Here is an 18,432-nt window from a genome sequence, read left to right as displayed (position 1 = left end):
CTTCCGCCTCGGCGGAGCCCGGACATAGTTTTCTAGTTTTGACCCACAGAAACACTGTGCTGGGTCGGAGTTTGTCAACTACTCTTCTCCAGCCAGCAACACACAGAACATGGCGGGGAAGTCGCGGTTACCAGGCTCCACTCCGAGGAGAAAACAGCACAACTCCAGGAACTGTAGCGTCACTGTGACGTCGCCGAAGGCCGGCGCTATTACGTCGCCGGAAGGCCCGCGCCTGTGACGTCAGCGGAGGCGCGCCCCTGTGACATCGCAGAGGCCCGCCCCTTCTGTAGAACCAATCGGATCTTGAGGCGCGGCGGCTGGGTATTCCAGGAGAGCGCATGCGCAGACGCGTGGCCACAGACTGCCGGTCGGTGTCGGCAGGCTGCGGCTTAGTGTCCGCAGGCTCCGACCCGGCCGGCGACACCATTAAGCTACAAGGACGAGCTTTACCACTGCCTGTACTACTGCTACCTGCGCGACCTCGCAGCCTGCGGCGTAGGGCGCAGCAAGGGCCTGACGCTGAGCGAGTAGGCTCTGCGCACCAAGCGGCTGTGGCCTGGAGGGCATGGTCGGGCAGAAGCTCCTCAGTGACCACCACAAGCCCGCTAGTTCCGGCTACAGCCCTTGCCGCACACTCGCGTCACCTGAGCCTGTGTAGGTGCGCCCCCCAACTACTCCCCCGGCCAGGTCCCGGGGACACCGGCAGCGTCCCCCACCGCCCGGCGCCGCTCATCCTGTGATGGGATCATAGCTCATTGCAGCTTTGAACCTTGGGGTTCAAGCATCTGAGAAGCTGAGCTGGGACTACAGAGATGGGGTCGCGCCATGTTGCCCAGGCTGGTCTTTAACTCCTGGCCTGAAGGGATCCTTCTGCCTCGGCGGAGCCCGGACATAGTTTTCTAGTTTTGACCCACAGAAACACTGTGCTGGGTCGGAGTTTGTCAACTACCCTTCTCCAGCCAGCAACACACAGAACATGGCGGAGAAGTCGGCCCCGTCTGAGGCTGCACCGCATTAGGGAGCTGCAACCCCTCGGCTTGACCTCTGATGGCTGTTGCAACAACATCAAAGCCTTTGGAACTTTGTAGGGGGTACCGGGGCTAGGAAACCAAGAAAACATCTTTTTAAAAATATAAGCGATCGGGCCGGGCGCGGTGGCTCACGCCTTTAATCCCAGCACTTTGGGAGGCCGAGACAGGTGGATCACGAGGTCGGAAATTCAAGACCATCCTGGCCAGCATGGTGAATCCCGTCTATACTAAAAATACAAAAATTAGCCGGGCGTGGTGGCGGGCACATGTAATACCAGCTATTTGGGAGGCTGAGGCAGAGGCAGAGAATTGCTTGAACCCGGGAGGCGGAGGCTGCAGTGAGCCAAGATCGTGCCACTGCACTCCAGCCTGGGCGACAGACCGAGACTCCTTCTAAAAAAAAAACTATATATATGTATATTTGGAGCCCGGGAGGTTGAGGTTACCGTGAGCCGAGATTATGCCACTGCACTTCAGCCTGGGTGACAGAGGGAGACCATGTCTCTAAAAAAAAATACATGCAAGTGAGAGCTTTTCTTCCAGTGCTCATGCTCAGACTGAAGAAAGTAATTGGGTCGGCCCGGTGGCTCACGCCCTTAATCCCAACACTTTGGGAGGCCGAGGTGGGCAGATCCCTTGAGCTCAGGTGTTCCAGACTAGCTTGGGCAACATGGTGAAATTCGGTCTCTACAAAAATACAAAAAATTAGCTGGGCGTCGTGGTGGGCGCCTGTATTCCCAGCCACTCAGGAGGTTGAGGCAGGAGACTCACTTGAACCCCGGAAGCGGAGGTTGCAGTGAGCCAATGTTTGTGCCACTGCACTCCAGCCTGGGCAACAGAGCAAGACTCTGTCTCAAAAAAAAATACATGGATGCATATATACATGTACATACATACTACATGCATACATACATACCAACACCAGGTTCAATGCCTGTCCTGAGTGCCCACCAGACCCTGCCCCCAGCAATCAGCTTGGCTACCATCCACCAACACCCCCCAAGCACGTTCTGACCTCTTAGGGGCAGGGGTGGGCCGTTTATCGCAGAATCCCCACATCATATCAGTCTTCTCCCTGCAGTTCTCTTGGAGGGCGGGAATTAACCAAATCATCTGTCCCAGGGTTCCTGCCACCTTCATTCTCCAGCCCCCTCCCCAGATTCTTAAGCCTTTCCAGGCCCTGCAGGTCTCAGTCTCCCACAAGCAGTGATCAAAACCCCACTGTGTCAAGCCCAGGAGCCCTAGAGCTCCCAGATGGTTAAGAAGGGGGATCCCCAGATGGTTCACCCCAGGACAGTGAGCAGGTGCCTGGCTCGGCCAACCCTGGAAATTGTGGTCCGTGGAGACAGCGCATGGGGAATCTGTCTTCCTGGTGGAGGTGGGGAGCACCATCTTGGAGGGCCAGGGGCTGATGGGGACAGGGATGCCTTCTGCAGTGGCGCCCGCAGTGGGCCCCGACCGCCTGGAGGGGCAAGGCTGGGGCAGGGTGGCCCTGGACTTGGCTGACAGGTGTCATTTCCTGCTTCCCTTCACAGGTCAGACGAGGGCAATATGTCTGAAGACTGCGGGCCAGTGAGAAGGAACAGGGCCCACTATGTGTGTCATGGGCCAGGAGGGCAACCACCAGCCCTACCCGGCAGCCTTGGGGAGGAGATCAACTCAGCCCATGAGCCTGGAGTGCTAACGAGCCTCCTCTGCCCACTTGCATCTCCCACGCCTTGCAGCGCTGAGGTGCAAGGCATGCTGGGAGCTTACTGGGGTGGGGGACATGGAGAGCTAGGTGCTGGCCATCACCATTGCCTCCTGTTGATGCCCAGACCCAGGCTCCAGGCTCTTGGACCAGCAGTCTCCCCTCTGGGGGGCCTTAGTCACTGAGTCTGTAAATTGGAGCCTCTAAGCCTGGCCTGAGGGCCCCCCTGACCTCCAGTTCTGATCCGGGCAGGAGCCAGGGGGCTGACATGACTTGTCCTAGGTAGGGCCTCAATAACAAGTTACAGACACCAGAATGTTCTGGAAAGACTCTGCCCAGTCAGGCTTGTGCCAGACTTGACCGGATCCTTCCTTTCCTCCTTGCAGGAACCTCCGGGGAGCTGGGTGGGCTGAGGCTGATCAAAATTGAGCCAGAGGTTCTGGACATCATTCAGGTCACTGTCCCAGGTAAGGGACGGGCGTCTGACCACCCCCTGCAGAAATCAGCCCATACTGTTAGCCTCCCGAGGGTCTGCCCTGGTGAAGAAGAGTCCTCCAGGCCACTGTTTCTCTCCGTGGATTCTGAGAAACATCAGTGTATTGTGAATGCTTTTTCTGGCCACATCTGCCCCCTGCATTGCGAATCAGTGTTCTCAGTTCTGACGTTCCAGAAGGTCCCCTCAAACTTCACCTCCCTGGCTTGGCTTCCCTGGGATTTGTGAGGCTGGAGAGAAGAAAAAGGCATGAGTGTGAGGCTCTGAGTTGGACCCTACCCCCTGCCAAGCCTCATTTTCCACATCTTCAGAGGAGAGGGTAGATTTGGGCGCTGGAGCCTCAGTATGGGGTGACTGTTAGAAGCCAAGAGGGTGCCGGGCACAGTGGCTCATGCTTGTAATCCCGGCATTTTGGGTGGCTGACACGGGAGGATAGCTTGAGGCCGGGAGTTCAAGACCAGCCTGGGCAACATAACAAGACCCCCATCTCTACTAAAAATACAAAACATTAACCAGATGTGGTGGTGTGTGCCTGTCAGTGTAGCTTCTCAGGAGGCTGAGGCAGGAGGATCACTTGAGACCAAGAGTTGGAGGCTGCAGTGAGCTGTGATCGCACTACTGCACTCCAGCCTGGGGAACAGAGCGAGACCCTATCTCAAAAAAAAAAAAAAAAAAAAAAGGCTGGGCGCAGTGGCTCACATCTGTAATCCCAGCACTTTGGGAGGCCAAGGCAGGTGGATCACCAGAGGTCAGGAGTTAGAGACCAGCCTGGCCAACATGGTGAAACCCCATCTCTACTAAAAACACAAAAATTAGCCAGGCGTGGTGGCTCATGCCTGTAGTCCCAGCTACTCGGGAGGCTGAGGCAGGAGATTCACTTGAACCCGGGAGGCAGAGGTTACAGTGAGCCGAGATGGCGCCACTGCACTCCAGCTTGGGCAACAGAGTGAGACTCCATCTCGAACAAAAAAAAAAAAGAGAGAAAGAAAAAGACCCTTGCCTGTGGAGAGACTGGGCTGGGTGGGCCCTGAGGGACTGTGACAGGAGTATGACAGGCAAAAGACACCCGTGTCATTTGGAGTTTTGTCTTCAGATGCCTTGCCAACCTCTGAGGAAATGACAGACTCAATGCCTGGGCACCTGCCATCGGAGGATTCTGGTTATGGGATGGAGATGCTGACAGGTAAGAAATGGACCTGGGCTGGTGGTGCTTGGGACTCATCTCCCCAGGGAGCAAATGGAAAGGGGTGGGCCAGGCAGGCCCCAGGCTTTTCTTGATTTTGACTGCCTCTAGTAGAGGAAACCCAATATATGCCTGACCCCAATCCAAGGCTGGGTTCCTTCTGGAAACCTCAGGTAGGCTCTATTTATTTATTTAGAGACCTTGGAGCAATCTCAGCTCATCGCAACCTCCGCCTCCCGAGTTCAAGCGATTTTCCTGCCTCAGCCTCCTGAGTAGCTGGGATTACAGGCACGTACCACCATGCCTGGCTAATTTTGTATTTTTAGTAGAGGCAGGCTTTCACCATGTTGGTCAGGCTGGTCTCGAACTCCTGACCTCAGGTGATCCACCTGCCTCGGCCTCCCAAAGTGCCGGGATTGCCGGCTTGAGCCACCACGCCCGACCATAGGCTCCATTTCTAACAAGGCCCAGCATGCTTCCCAGGAGCCACCTGTTGGGATTAATTTGTCCGTTTGTCCAACAACTATTTATTGAGCATCTATTGTGTACCAGGTCCTGTGTAAGGGGCTGGAGACAAAGCAGTAAACCAAGCAGAAGTCCCAACCTCCTGGAGTGCATATCCTCCTGTGAAGAGATAGATGGATAGTAAGCAAATAAGTAAAATAGGCAGGCTAAGGTGGCTCATGCCTGTAATCCCAACACTTTGGGAGGCCAAGGCAAGGGGATTACTTGAGTCTTGGAGTTCAAGATCAGCCTGGGCAACATAGAGAGACCCATCTCTTAAATTTTTTGAGATGGAGCCTCACTCTGTTGCCCAGGCTGGAGTGCAGTGGCGCGATCTCAGCTCACTGCAACCTCCACCTCCCGGGTTCAAGCACTTTCCCTGCCTCAACCTCCTGAGTAGCTGGGATTACAGGTGCCCACCACCATGCCTGGCTAATTTTTTTGCATTTTTAGTAAAGATGGGGTTTCACTGTGATGGCCAGGCAGGTCTCGAACTCCTGACCTCAAATGATCCTCCTGCCTTAGCCTCCCAAAGAGCTGGGATTACAGGCGTGAGCCAATGCACCCTGCCTCAACAAGTATTTATTGAGCACCTACTGTGTACTAGGTCCTGTGCAAGGGGCTAGGGAAAAAGCAGTGGACCAAACAGATGTCCCCACCTCCTAGGGTACACATCCTCCTGTGGAGAGATAAACAGTAAGCAAATAAGTAATATAGGCAGGGCAAGGTGGCTCACGCCTGGCTCACATCCCAGGAAGGCCCTCAAAAGGGCTCTGGCAGCTTTGCCCCCTACACAGGCATGAGACACAGGGGTTGAGATTCCTTGCCCTATGGCACCGGGTGGCCTTACAGCAGCCATGTGTCTGCAGCCAAGGCCATTGGCATCTCAGAGCCCATCAACGTGCCGTACTCCAAGTTTCTGATGCACCCGGAGGAGCTGTTTGTGGTGAGGCTGCCTGAAGGCATCTCTCTCCGCAGGCCCAACTGCTTCGGGATCGCCAAGCTCTGGAAGATTCTGGAGGCCAGAAACAGCATCCAGTTTGTCATCAAGAGGTAAGACCTGACCAGGTCCACGGGAGACAGCACCAGGCCTGCTCAGCACCCAGGGGCAGGAGCAGCACCAAATTGCCATCAAGCGATTCTTGTGCCTCAGCCACCCGAATAGCTGGGACCACAGGTGTATGCCACCAGGGTCTGGCCATATTGCCCAGACTGTTCTCAAACTCCTGGACTCAAGCCATCTTCTGCCTGGGCCTCCCAAAGTCATTACAGGCGTGAGCCACCGCGCCTGGCCACTATTTCTTTTTTTTTTTTTTCTTTAGACAGAGTCTCACTCTGTCTCCCAGGCTGGAGTGCAGTGGTGCAATCTTGGCTCACTGCAACCACAGCCTCCTGGGTTCAAGCGATTCTCCTGATGCCTCTCGAGTAGCTGAGACTACAGGTGCCTGCCACCATGCCCGGCTAATTTTTGTATTTTTAGCAGAGACGGGGTTTCAGCATGTTGGCCAGGCTGGTCTTGAACTACTGACCTCAAGTGATCTGGCCACCTCAGCCTCCCAAAGTGCTGGGATTACAGGCATGAGCGACCGCACCAGGCCTCCTTTCTTTTCTCCTTCTTTTTTTTTTTTGACAGCAAGGTGTTAGATGGGGTTTGGCTGCAGTTGGCAGACATGAGGCTCCCCAGGCCTGCCAGACCCAAAGCCACCGAGCTGATGTCTCTCGCAGTCTCAGGAGAGCAGTGTTCAGTTTGCCCAGATGCAGAATGGGAATGTCCCATTAGCTCATGGGTTCTCCAGGCTGGCGTGTTAGTGTCCTGGGCCAGGGGCTGGGGGCAATGCCCCATCATCCCAGGATGGGAAAGTCCGGTAGCGACTTCTCCAGGCTCTTTCTGTTTCTTTGAGCATGTTGTGTTTTTGCCAGCGAGGGCCCGGGGCAGCACCCGTGGATACACCCTGTGTGCCCAGCTAGGATAAAAAGTCCCTTTGGAGAAGGTGGTGGCAGTTATTGAGTAAAAATGTGGTTGGGGGATTTCAGGAACAGTGGTTCATGCCTATAATCCCAGCACTTTGGGAAGCTGAGGTGGGAGGATTGCTTGAGCCCAGGAGTTCAAGACCAGCCTAGGCAACATAGCAAGACTGTGTCATTACAAAACAAAAAAAAAATTTTTAAGCTCTGGTGTGGCAGCACATGCCTGTAGTCTCAGCTACTCAAGAGGCTGAAGCAGAAGGATCACTTGAGGCCAGGAGTTCAAGACTGGCACAGGCAACATAACGAGACCCCATCTCTACAAAAAAAATTTAAATTAGCTGGGCATGGTGGTGCACACCTGTAATCTCAGCTACTTAGGAGGCTTAGGTGGGAGGATCACTTAAGCCCAGGCGGGGTTTGGAGGCTCCAGCGAGCTATGATTGCACCTCTGCACTCCAGCCTGGGTAACAGAGCAAGACCCCTCCTCAAAAAGATAAAAAAACAAAACACGGAATGGGAGGATCATATTTCCATTTTGTGTTTGTTACTTCTGTGTTACTGTAATAGTATACATTTAGGCTTGGTTTATGGCTGGGCACGATGGCTCACGCCTGTAATCCCAGCACTTTGGGAGGCCAAGGCAGGCAGATCACTTGAGGTCAGGAGTTCGAGACCAGCCTGGCCAACATAGCGAGATCCCATCTCTACTAAAAATACACAAATTAGCCAGGCGTGGTGGTTCATGCCTGTAATTCCAGCTGTAATCTCCCTGTCATCAGGAGACTGAGGCATGAGAATCACTTGAAACCAGGAGGCAGAGGTTGCATTGAGCTGAGATCACGCCACTACACTCCAGCCTGGGCGACAGAGCGAGACTCTGTCTCAAAAGAAAAAAAAAAATTAGGTTTGGTTGAAAGCCACAAGAAAGAAGAAACTCTTAAGGGTTTGTTTCTCCAGGGGAATAGATGGTTCTCAAACTGGGAGACTCACAGCTTCATTTTTGCACACAGTGGTGAGGAGATCTGCTGGGACAGGGAGCTCTTCTATGCAGGGCCTGCTCTATGGCCTGCTCTATGCCAGGAGGGAGGCTGCTGCAGATAGCAAAAAGCTACACAACAGGACTGGGAGCAAGAGTCGTGACTCGTGCAGTAGAATCAAAGGCTTCAGCAGGCCAGGATGAAATGCAGCCACATGTCCAGTGTGTCTAGCCATATTAAAAAGGAAGATTGAGCCGGCATGGTGGCTCATGCCTGTAATCCCAGCACTTTGGTAGGCTGAGGTGGGCAGATCACTTGAGATCAGGACTACTGAAAATACAAAAATTAAGGCCAGGCACAATGGCTCACACCTGTAATCCCCGCTCTTTGAAAGGCTGAGATGGGCAGATCACCTGAGGTCAGGAGTTCGAGACCAGCCTGACCAATATGGAGAAACCCCATCTCTACTAAAAAATACAAAATTAGCCAGGCGTGGTGGTGAGCACCTATAGTCCCAGCTACTCAGGAGGCCGAGGTGGGAGGATCACTTGAGCCAGGAGGTCGAGGCTGCAATGAGCCATGAACGCACCATTGCACTCCAGTCTGGGTGACAGAGTAAGACCCTGTCTCAAAAAAAAAAAAAAAATGTAAATACATTCTGGCCGGGCGTGATGGCTCATGCCTGTAATCCCAACACCTTGGGAGGCCCAGACAGGAGGATCGCTTGAGCCCAGGAGTTTGAGACTAGCCTGGGCACTGTATCGAGACCCCATCTCTACAAAAAATTTTTAAAATTCTCACACCTGTAATCTCAACACTTTGAGAGGACAAAACAGGAGCGTCGCTTGAGGCCAGGAGTTTGAGACCAGCCTGGTCAACACAGCGACCCCATCTCTATTTGATTATTATTATTATTTTATTTTATTTATTTATTTATTTTTTGAGACAGAGTCTCGCTCTGTCACCCAGGCTGGAGTGCAGTGGCGCGATCTCGGCTCACTGCAAGCTTCGCCTCCCGGGTTCACGCCATTCTCCTGCCTCAGCCTCCCGAGTAGCTGGGACTACAGGCGCCCGCCAACACTCCCGCTAATTTTTTGTATTTTTAGTAGAGACTGGGTCTCACCGTGTTAGCCAGGATGGTCTCGATCTCCTGACCTAGTGATCCGCCTGCCTCGGCCTCCCAAAGTGCTGGGATTACAGGCGTGAGTCACCGTGCCTGGCCTTGATTTTTAAAATTAAAAAATTAGCCAGGTGCAGTGGTATGTGCCTGTAGTCCCAGATACTTGGGAGGCTGAGGTGGAAGGTGGAAGAATCGCCTAAGCACAGAAGGTCCAGGCTGTAGTAAGCTATGATGGCATCACTGCACTCCAGCCTGGGTGACAGAGCAAGACCTCATCCCTTTAAAAATACAAAGAGAGGCTGGGCGTGGTGGCTCATGCTTATAATCCCAGCACTTTGGGAGGCCAAGGCAGATGGATCACTCGAGGTCAAGAGTTCGAAACCAGCCTGGCCAACATGGTGAAATCCCATCTCTACTAAAAGTACCAAAAATTAGCTGGGCGTGGTGGTACACACCTGTAGTCTCAGCTCCTCGGGAGGCTGAGGCTCGAGAATCACTTGAACCTGGGAGGTGGAGGTTGCAGTGAGCTGCGATCGCATCACTGCACTCCAGCCTGGGCAACAGAGTGAGACTCCTTCTCAAAATAAATAAATAAATATATAAATAAATAAAACACAAAGAGACAAACAAACTAAAAAACCATCCTGGGCGCCTGCCAGGTACTGGGCTTGCAGCCCAGCAGTAAATGCCACCAAGTCCTGCCCTGGAGTTGCCGATGTTACCCAGACAAAATCACAATATCATGTCAGGTAGAGATAACTGCTGTGACAGGATGTAATACAGAGTGAGGGGGAGAGAGGGACAGGAGGAACCTGGATAAGTAGGTGACATTGAAGCAGCGACCCAATGAAGTGAGAGGGCCAGCCAGGTGCATAAACAGTGTGGGAGCAGGCCAGGCGCAGTGGCTCACGCCTGTAATCCCAGCACTTTGGGAGGCTGAGGCAGGAGGATTGCTTGAGCTCAGGAGGTTTGAGACCAGCCTAGGCAACACAGTGAGAACCATCTCTATAAAAAGGAAAAATAGGCCAAGAGCGGTGGCTCACGCCTGTAATTCCAGCACTTTGGGAGGTCGAGGAGGGTGGATCACTTGAGGTCAGGAGTCCGAGACTAGCCTGGCCAACACGGTGAAACCCCATCTCTACTAAAAATACAAAAATTAGCCGGGTGTGGTGGCGCGTGCCTGTAATCCCAACTACTCAGGAGGCTGAGGCAGGAGAATCACTTGAACCTGGGAGGTGGAGGTTGCAGTGAGCTGAGATCATGCCATTGCACTCCAGCCTGGGTGACAGAGGGAGACTCTGTCTCAAAAAAAAAAAAAAAAAAAAAAGACTGTTGGGACAGAGAAAAAGTCATGCAAAGTCCCTGAGGCAACAATGTACTTGGGTGTTTGAAGGCTCGCAAGGTGCCCTTGTAGCTGGTACAGGGTGAGTGAGGGAAGGATGGTGAGGTTGAGGCCCAAGAGGTAGCAGGGGACCAGGCGTGGTGGCCCACGCCTGTAATCCTAGCACTTTGGGAGGTTGAGGCAGGAGGATTGCTTGAGCTCAGGAGTTTAAGACCAGCCGAGGCAACATGGTGAGACCCTATCTCCATAAAAAAGAAAAATAGGCCAGGAGCAGTGGCTCACATCTGTAATTCCAGCACTTTGGGAGGTCGAGGAGGGTGGATCACCTTAAGTCAGAAGTTCGAGACCAGCCTGCCCAATATGGTGAGACCCTGTCTCTAAAAATACAAAAATTAGCCGGGCATGGGGCAGCGTGGGAAGGTGGGGGGGCCTGTAATCCCAGCTACCTGGGAGACCGAGGCAGGAGAATTGCTTGAACCTGGGAGGCAGAGGTTGCAGTGAGCTGAGATCATGCCACTGCACTCCAGCCTGGCCGACAAGAGCAAAACTCCGTCTCCAAAACAAAAACAAAAACAAAAACAAAACAAAACAAAAAAAATCAAAAAAGAAAAATAAAAAGGTAGCAGGGGCCAGATCACATGGGTTTGGGGCCAGCTTAATGAGTTTGAATTTTATTTTATTTTAAAAAAATTCTTAGAGACAGGCTCTCATTCTGGTTTGTTTTTGTTTTTGTTTTTGCTTTCAACACCCACTCCCTCAAACCATAAACCAGGAGCACCCGGGCAGCTTGAGGTTAGGTGCCAATTCAACAGCAAGTCCTCATGAATGACATTTTTTATGGTTTTATGCAGAGACACCTTGTGCTCATGAGCATTGGTTTTTGGTTTTTGTGGTTGCTTTTTTTTTTCTCTATTTTTTGAGACAGAGTCTCACTCACTCTATTGCCCAGGCTGGAGTGCAATGGCGCGATCTTGGCTCACTACAACCTCCGCCTCCCAGGTTCAAGCGATTCCCCGGCCTCAGCCTCCTGAGTAGCTGGGATAACAGACACATGTCACTACGCTTGCCTAAATTTTGTATTTTTAGTAGACGAGGTTTCACCATGTTGACCAGGCTGGCCTCAAGTGATCCGTCCACCTTGGCCTCCCAAAGTGCTGCAATTACAGGCGTGAGCCACCATGACTGGCCATGAGCATTTGTTTTAAGAGACAAGTCTTTCTGTAGCCCAGGCTGGAGTTTAGTGGCACAATCATAACTCACTGCAGCCTTAAACTCCTGGACTCAAGCAATCCTGCCTCAGCCTCCTGAGTAGCTGGGACTGCAGGGGCACGCCACCACACCTGGCTAATTTTTACATTTTTTTGTAGAGAAGGGGTCTCGCTATTGCCCAAGCTGGTCTCAAATGCCTGGGCTCAAAGCGATCCCCCTGCCTCAGCCTCCCAAAGTGCTGGGATTACAGGTTGAGCCACCGCGCCCAGCCTTGAGCATTTTTTAAAGTCACGATGGCTTTCTCCACCTGTCATTTGGAAAGGGAGGTAGGTTAGCACAGTGTCCGACGGGAGAGGCTGTCTGGTGGGTTTGAGGCCAGCTCCTCCTGTTACTCCCTGTGGCCTTGGCAGCCGGCTGTGCTATTTAAGGGGAAGCACTGTCACTACTCTGGCCTGGGACTTAGGGGCTCTGCCTAGCTTCTGCCTCTCTAAGGTTACTGCTGGGAAGTCACTTCCCCTTTCAGAACCTGAGTTCTCCCATAAAGAGGAGGGCTAAATGCAGTCCGAAGCCTTTTCTTTTCTTTTTTATTTGAGATGGAGTCTAGCTCTGTCGCCCAGGCTGGAGTGCAGTGGCAAGATCTCAGCTCACTGCAAGCTCTGCCTCCCAGGTTCATGCCATTCTCCTGCCTCAGCCTCCCCAGTAGCTGGGACTACAGGCGCCTGCCACCAAGCCTGGCTAATTTTTTGTATTTTTTAGTAGAGATGGGGTTTCACCCTGTTAGCCAGGATGGTCTCGATCTCCTGACCTCATGATCCACCCACCTCGGCCTCCCGAAGTGCTAGGATTACAGGCATGAGCCACCGCGCCCGGCCAATCCAAAGCCTTTTCTAGCTCCTGAGACTGTGGTTCAAGGCAGGGCTATGCTTCCCCCTCCCAGCCCTGGCCCTGTGACCCCAGCTCTGTGCCTGGCACTGTACAGAAGCCTCAGAGATGCCCACTGCCAGAGCAGGCACCAAATCCTCATCTACTGGGGACCCGGGGGTACCCTCCCTGAGAGTTTGGCCTTTGGGCTCACTCCCAGGCAGAGACTCCTTGGTGCTGCTGCTTGATTACCCCTGTGACAGAGAGCTCATTACCTTTCCAGGCCTATTACCTCTCCGCTCCATGGCCCACCCTGCCATCCCCTGACAGCCGCCCTCTGGCCAGCATGATTTTCCCAGTGTCCTCTACCTACCGCAAACCCCAGCCCCCCAACAGGCTTGCTCTAACAGGACAAGTTGTGCTGAAGACGGAGACTTTAGAAGCAGTGCTGTTTGATAAAGAACATTGACTCATGTCTGGGCAGGGCTTTCTGGAGTCTGTGGAGCTAAAGACATTAGTATAATACAAAGCTGGGCTTGGTCACTGGCGCTTCTGACTGCAGTGACACAGCAGCTCTCAGACGTGAGCCGTAGATCTCAGACCTTTCCAGAAGCTTGGAGTTCTTGCTACGTAGTGGGCCCCAACTGTTTCTACTCCTTTTCTTTTCTTTCATTTTGAGACGGAGTCTTACTCTGTCACCCAGGCTGGAGTGCAGTGGTGCTATCTCAGCTCACTGTGACCTCCACCTCCTGGGTTCAAGTGATTCCCCTCCCTCAGCCCCCCAAGTAGCTAGGATTATAGGTGCCTGCCACCACACCCAGCTAATTTTTGTATTTTTAGTAGAGATAGGTTTCACCATGTTGGCCAGGCTGGTCTCAGACTCCTGACCTCAGGTGATCTGCCCTCCTCGGCCTCCCAAATTGCTGGGATTACAGGCGTGAGCTACTGCACCAGACTTTGTTTCTACACTTTAAACCGGCTCCACAGGAGGCCCCCTGAGGCCGCCTGCCCCAATCCCAGGTAGTGACAATCATGCAATGTCCCTGGAGCAGGAGTGAGATATCAGATGGACCTGTTCAGGACTGGGCGGGTCTCACTCCCAGCTGGATCCTTCAAGCCCAGCGCAGCCCCCCAGATTCCACATGTGGGGCGGTAGGGACTCCAAGCCTAAGTGTGTGGAGCCAGGAGGGTCCATTGCAGGGATGTGCAGACCGAGGCCCAGAGGGGAGGGCTGGGCAGTCCCAGAGATGCTTGGAGGGACCTCTGTGATAGCCCCGCTTATGTTTTCCAGGCCAGAGCTGCTCATTGAGGGAGTCAAAGAGCCCATCGTGGATAGTCAAGGTACCCTGAGTGGGGTCGCGGGCCATGGTGTGGGCGTGCAAGGGAGGGCCCCAGGCCTCTGCCACCAGCCCCTCTTCCTGCTGCCTCTGTCCTGCTCCCATCCTGGCCCTGGCATTCTCCCCACACCCCCACATTGGGTTTCTCCTAATGATGCCATCTTGGGTCCCAGGAACTGCCTCCTCACTTGGCTTCTCTCCCCCTGCCCTGCCCGCAGAGAGGGATTCCGGGGACCCTCTGGTGGACGAGAGCCTGAAGAGACAGGGCTTTCAAGGTAAGGTTGAGTTGAGGGGGAGGTCTGTTGTTCCAGCACCAGGACCTTGACCTGGTTTGGGTTTGGAGGGCCAGGCTGGAAGTAGGGAGGAATTGGCCCCCAACTTCAGGGCCTAAGGGACCAGCCAAGCCAGGTTGGCAGCCCAGGCCCGGCTGTACCCTGCCAGCTCTGTGTTAGAGACTCCAGGGGAGAAGGGGTGCCTACAGGTAGATGGTGGGGGAAATTGGGGGGTGGGAGGCTACAGGGCGCAGGAGCCTGCCTGCCCCACTCTGGGAAGGTAGCTGACACGCCCACTCCTTATTCAGCAATCAGCTGTAGTCTTAGTGCTTTGAAATCAGAATAAGAGCCAGGCGCGGCACCTCACGCCTGTAATCCCAGCACTTGGGGAGGTCAAGGCAGGAGGATCACTTGAGGCCAGGAGTTCGAGACCAGCCTGGGCAACATAGAACCAATCTCTATGTCTATTTTCAAGAAAAGAAATCAGAGGCCGAGTGCAGTGGCTCACACCTGTAATCCCAGCACTTTTGGAGGCTTGAGCTCAGGAGTTCAAGGCCAGCCTGGACAACATGGTGAAACCCCATCTCTACCAAAAATACAAAAAAGAAATTAGCCAGGTGCAGTGGTGCACACCTGTGGTCCCAGCTACTCAGGAGTCTGAGGCAGGAGAATCGCTTGAGCTTGGGAGGTGGAGGTTGCAGTGAGCTGAGATCGTGCCATTCCACTCCAGTCTGGGCAACAAAAGCAAAACTCTGTCTCAAAAGAAAAAAAAAGGAGCATACAACATGGGAGCATACTGGTGTGGCTTTTTCTTTCTTTTCTTTTCTTTTCCTTTTTTTTTTTTGAGACAGGGTCTCACTCTGTCACCCATGCTGGAGTACAGTGGCGTGATCATGGTTCACTACAGCCTCAAACTCCTGGGCTCAAGCAATCCTCCTGCCTCAGCCTCCTAAGTGGCTGGAACTGCAGGCCTGCACCACCATGTCCAGCTATTTTTTAGAAATTTTTAGTAGAGACAGGATCTTGCTATGTTGTCCAGGCCGATCTCGAACTCTTAGACTTAAGTGATCCTCCAGCCTTGGCCTCCCAACATGCTGGGATTACAAGCATGAGCCACCATGCTGGCCTTTTTTTTATGTTCTGATCGAATAGCTCAGATTGTAATGCCTATACCTTTCCACAGTGCTACATAAGAGCTTTCTCATACCATTCACTCTCCTGCACGCATGTCTTTCCATCACACCCCCGCAATCCCATGTACATACACCCCACGCTGCCTCTCACTCCTGATGGGCAGGACCCTGCCTCTCGCCCACAGGAGAAGTCTTGGGCATCAAGTACCCGCTCCAGGTCCCCTATAAGTGGATCAAGAGTAACCCCGGCTCTGTGATCATTGAGGGGCTGCCCCCCGGAATCCCGTTCCGAAAGCCCTGCACCTTCAGCTCCCGGAACCTGGAGAGGATTCTTGCCGTGGCCGACAAGATCAAGTTCATAGTCACCAGATACTCAGGGGGAAGGGTGAGGGTGAAAAGGCAGGACTAGCTCAGATGGGGGCTTGCACCTGTGAATCCTTAGCCTTTCCCTAGGTCCTGCCCTCCCCTCTGGACAAGGTGGCTCTCCTGGCACCATCCTGGGTCCTGGGGGTGGCCAGAAAGGGACTGCAGGCCAGCCCGAGTGCAGGGAGCCCTTCAGAAGTGGGACTGGTCACCCCCCCATGGCAAGGGCAGCCTTCGAGGGCATCTTCAACCTGTTCAGCCACACCTGCTCACTGCACCCCCAGCCCCCAGGAAAGGCCTTTAGCCCCCATCAGAGGGATTAGCTCAAGGTTTCAGGACCAGCCAGGGCAGAGCCTGCCCAAGGCCCAGGTCTGCATCCTGCAGAGCGATACTGCCAATGCCAGCACCCTGCCACATTGTCTCAGTGTCCCGCGCACACAGAGCCCCAGGGCAGCTTATTAAAATGCAGATTCTGCTGCCATAGGTCTGGGGTGCTCCCAGGGGAGACCGAGGCCACTGCATCCCAGGGGTGCCTTCCTCATCCCCAGGACCTCCCCCTGACACCCCTGCCTCTGTTTCTCTTCTAGGCCTTTCCAAGGACTCATCCCAAAGCCTGGTAAGAGGTACTGGCTGTGGAGGGGTTACTGGGAATAGGGCCCGGTCATGGTGCTGGGGGCTGGAGCTAAGCCTGCTGTGGGGCACAGGTTCTGGGGTCTGGGAACAGAAGCCAGGCCCCTGCCTTTCTTTGTTTTTTTTCTGAGGCAGAGTCCTTTTCTGTCACCCAGGCTGGAGTGCAGTGGTGCGATCTCAGCTCACTGCAACCTCCACCTCCTGGGTTCAAGTGATTCTCCTGCCTCAGCCTCCTGAGTAGCTGGGATTACAGGCAACTGCCACCACGCCTGGCTATTTTTTGTATTTTTAGTAGAGACGGGGTTTCACCATGTTGGCCAGGCTGGTCTCAAACTCCTGACCTCAAGTAATCCACCCACCTTAGCCTCCCAAAGTATTGGGATTATAGGTGTTAGCCACCGTGCCCGGCCTAGGCTCCTGCCCTTCTGTTTAGCCACCTCACCTGGGCACCTGCCCCAGGTAGATGGAGGAAGGCTAAGCTTGAACGTGGCCCCACATCCTGGGGCAGAGAAAAGAGTGGTGGCGCCAGTGACTTCTAAGTTTTACCCAGTCTGGGTTCAGGAGGGAGGGGCCAAACCAGGTCAGTGCACCCCCCTCCTCCTGATAAAGGGGATCTGGTTGACCTCAGTGAATAGATGAGGTTGGAGGCGAGTGGATTCCTAACCACAGAAGGAGGGGTGTCTGCATGGGAACCGCAAGCATGGTGGTAAGATGTGGGGGGTGTCTACCCCGCCTTAAACAGTGCAGTGCCTCTCCTGACCCTTTTTTTTATATTATATTTTGAGACCAAGTCTCACTTTGTTGCCCAGGTTGGAGTGCAGTGGCATGATCTCCGCTCACTGCAACCTCCACCTCCCAGGTTCAAGCTATTCTCCTGCCTCAGCCTCCCGAGTAGCTGGGATTATAGGCACATGCCACCACGCCTGGCTAATTTTTGTATTTCTAGTAGAGATGGGGTTTCACCATGTTGGCTAGGCTGGTCTCAAACTCCTGGCCTCAAGTGATCCTCCTGCCTCAGCCTCCCAAAGTGCTGGGATGACAAGTAAGAGCCACCAAGCCCCGCCTCCTGACCCTTTTTAAGCCACCCATCCACCTCCATCTCCACCATGGGCTATGTCCTGGCCTCCCAAACCCAGATTTGCAGGGGCTGTCCCTGCAGGGTGACATGCCATGTGGTGAGCACTAAGGGCTGGCCAGAGCCTCCAGGGCGGGCCAGGCATGGTGGCTCACACCTGTAATCCCAGCACTTTGGGAAGCCAAGGCAGGAGGATCACTTGAGGTCAGGAGTTTGAGACCAGCCTGACCAACATGGTAAAACCCCATGTCTACTTAAAATCCAAAAATTAGCCAGGCGTGGTGGTACACAGCTGTAATCCCAGCTACTTGGGAGGCTGAGGCAGGAGAATCACTTGAACCCGGGAGGCAGAGGTTGCAGTGAGCTGAGATCGCACCACTGCACTCCAGCCTGGGCGACAGGGCGACTCTGTCTCAAAAAAAAAAGTACTTAGGGTACAGTGATGTGGCGGCTGCTGACAGGCCACAGGAACCCCCAGAAGGGGGATCAGGAGGGTGAGGAGTAGTTGGAGAGGGTTTCCTGGAGTAAGGAAGGCCCTGCTTGGGCCTCAGGGGAAGATGGGATTTTGAGAGGCAGAGAGGAGGGTGGGTTGTGTTTGGCGGGATGAACAGCAGGGGTTGGGGGGGTCACTGGATGCCAGAAGTGTGTTTCCGGAGCTCTCGGAGGGGCAGAGTGGTCAGATGATGTTGGAAAGGTGGAGACAGTGGAAGCTGCAGCAGCACAGTGCAGTGAGTGTGGCTCCGGAGGACACCCGGCTGAGAGGTCACTGGGTTTCTGGCCCTGCCCTGGATGCTTTATGCGGGTGCCTTTCACATGTATTTCTGGAGGTCCTGCTGGGGCAAGGCGGTATTCTAGGAACTAGAGTTACAGTGGAGTGCAGACAGAGGAGGCATCTCATTTAGTCTTCATACCTAGGAGGTTGATGCTAGAGCCCACCTTACAGAGGGGGAAACTGAGGCTCAGTGTGAGTGACGTATTAATACTCTGTGTCTCAGGGCTAGCAGGTGGCCGTGGCCTCAGCCCTCAGGGACGGACCTGCCAGCCCCTTTCCAGGCATTGGCACCCAAGCCAGGTATCTGCCTGGAGAACCAGCTCCACACTTACTCATGCCACTAGTCATGCTGGGCTGGGAACATGTCCAGGCTCCTGGGAGTCTCCGAGGGTTCACCAGAGGTCACTGAGTGCTACTCCTGCACCAGAATGGGCTTTTCTCAAACCCTCCCTCGCACAGTCCCCAAAGCCTG

General features: G+C 53.9%; 1 protein-coding gene across 11 annotated transcripts in view; it reads left to right on the top strand.

The window, feature by feature from the left end:
* Positions 1 to 441: 441 nt before the first annotated feature.
* LOC131384189 (general transcription factor II-I repeat domain-containing protein 1-like) overlaps positions 442 to 18,432 on the top strand; it is a 57,788-nt gene continuing 39,797 nt past the window's right edge. For 6 of the 11 annotated variants that reach the window (XM_058443839.1, XM_058443819.1, XM_058443830.1 and 3 more), the window contains exons 1-7: positions 442 to 654; positions 3,108 to 3,188; positions 4,308 to 4,397; positions 5,864 to 5,954; positions 13,670 to 13,719; positions 13,934 to 13,990; positions 16,071 to 16,099. In XM_058443839.1, the coding sequence (XP_058299822.1) occupies positions 4,331 to 4,397; positions 5,864 to 5,954; positions 13,670 to 13,719; positions 13,934 to 13,990; positions 16,071 to 16,099 (294 nt within the window). In that variant the 5' untranslated portion in view covers positions 442 to 654; positions 3,108 to 3,188; positions 4,308 to 4,330. Of the gene's footprint in view, positions 659 to 3,107; positions 3,189 to 4,307; positions 4,398 to 5,863; positions 5,955 to 13,669; positions 13,720 to 13,888; positions 13,991 to 16,070; positions 16,107 to 16,722; positions 16,794 to 18,432 lie in introns of those variants that run through there. The other 5 variants (XM_058443810.1, XM_058443824.1, XM_058443837.1 and 2 more) reach the window with 4 other exon arrangements.

This window comes from Hylobates moloch, unplaced genomic scaffold (assembly GCF_009828535.3).
Source record: "Hylobates moloch isolate HMO894 unplaced genomic scaffold, HMol_V3 SCAFFOLD_1, whole genome shotgun sequence".
NCBI classification, from domain to species: Eukaryota; Metazoa; Chordata; class Mammalia; order Primates; family Hylobatidae; genus Hylobates; species Hylobates moloch.
Note: the sequence above shows the minus strand (reverse complement) of the source record. Positions and strands in the feature narration are given on the sequence as shown.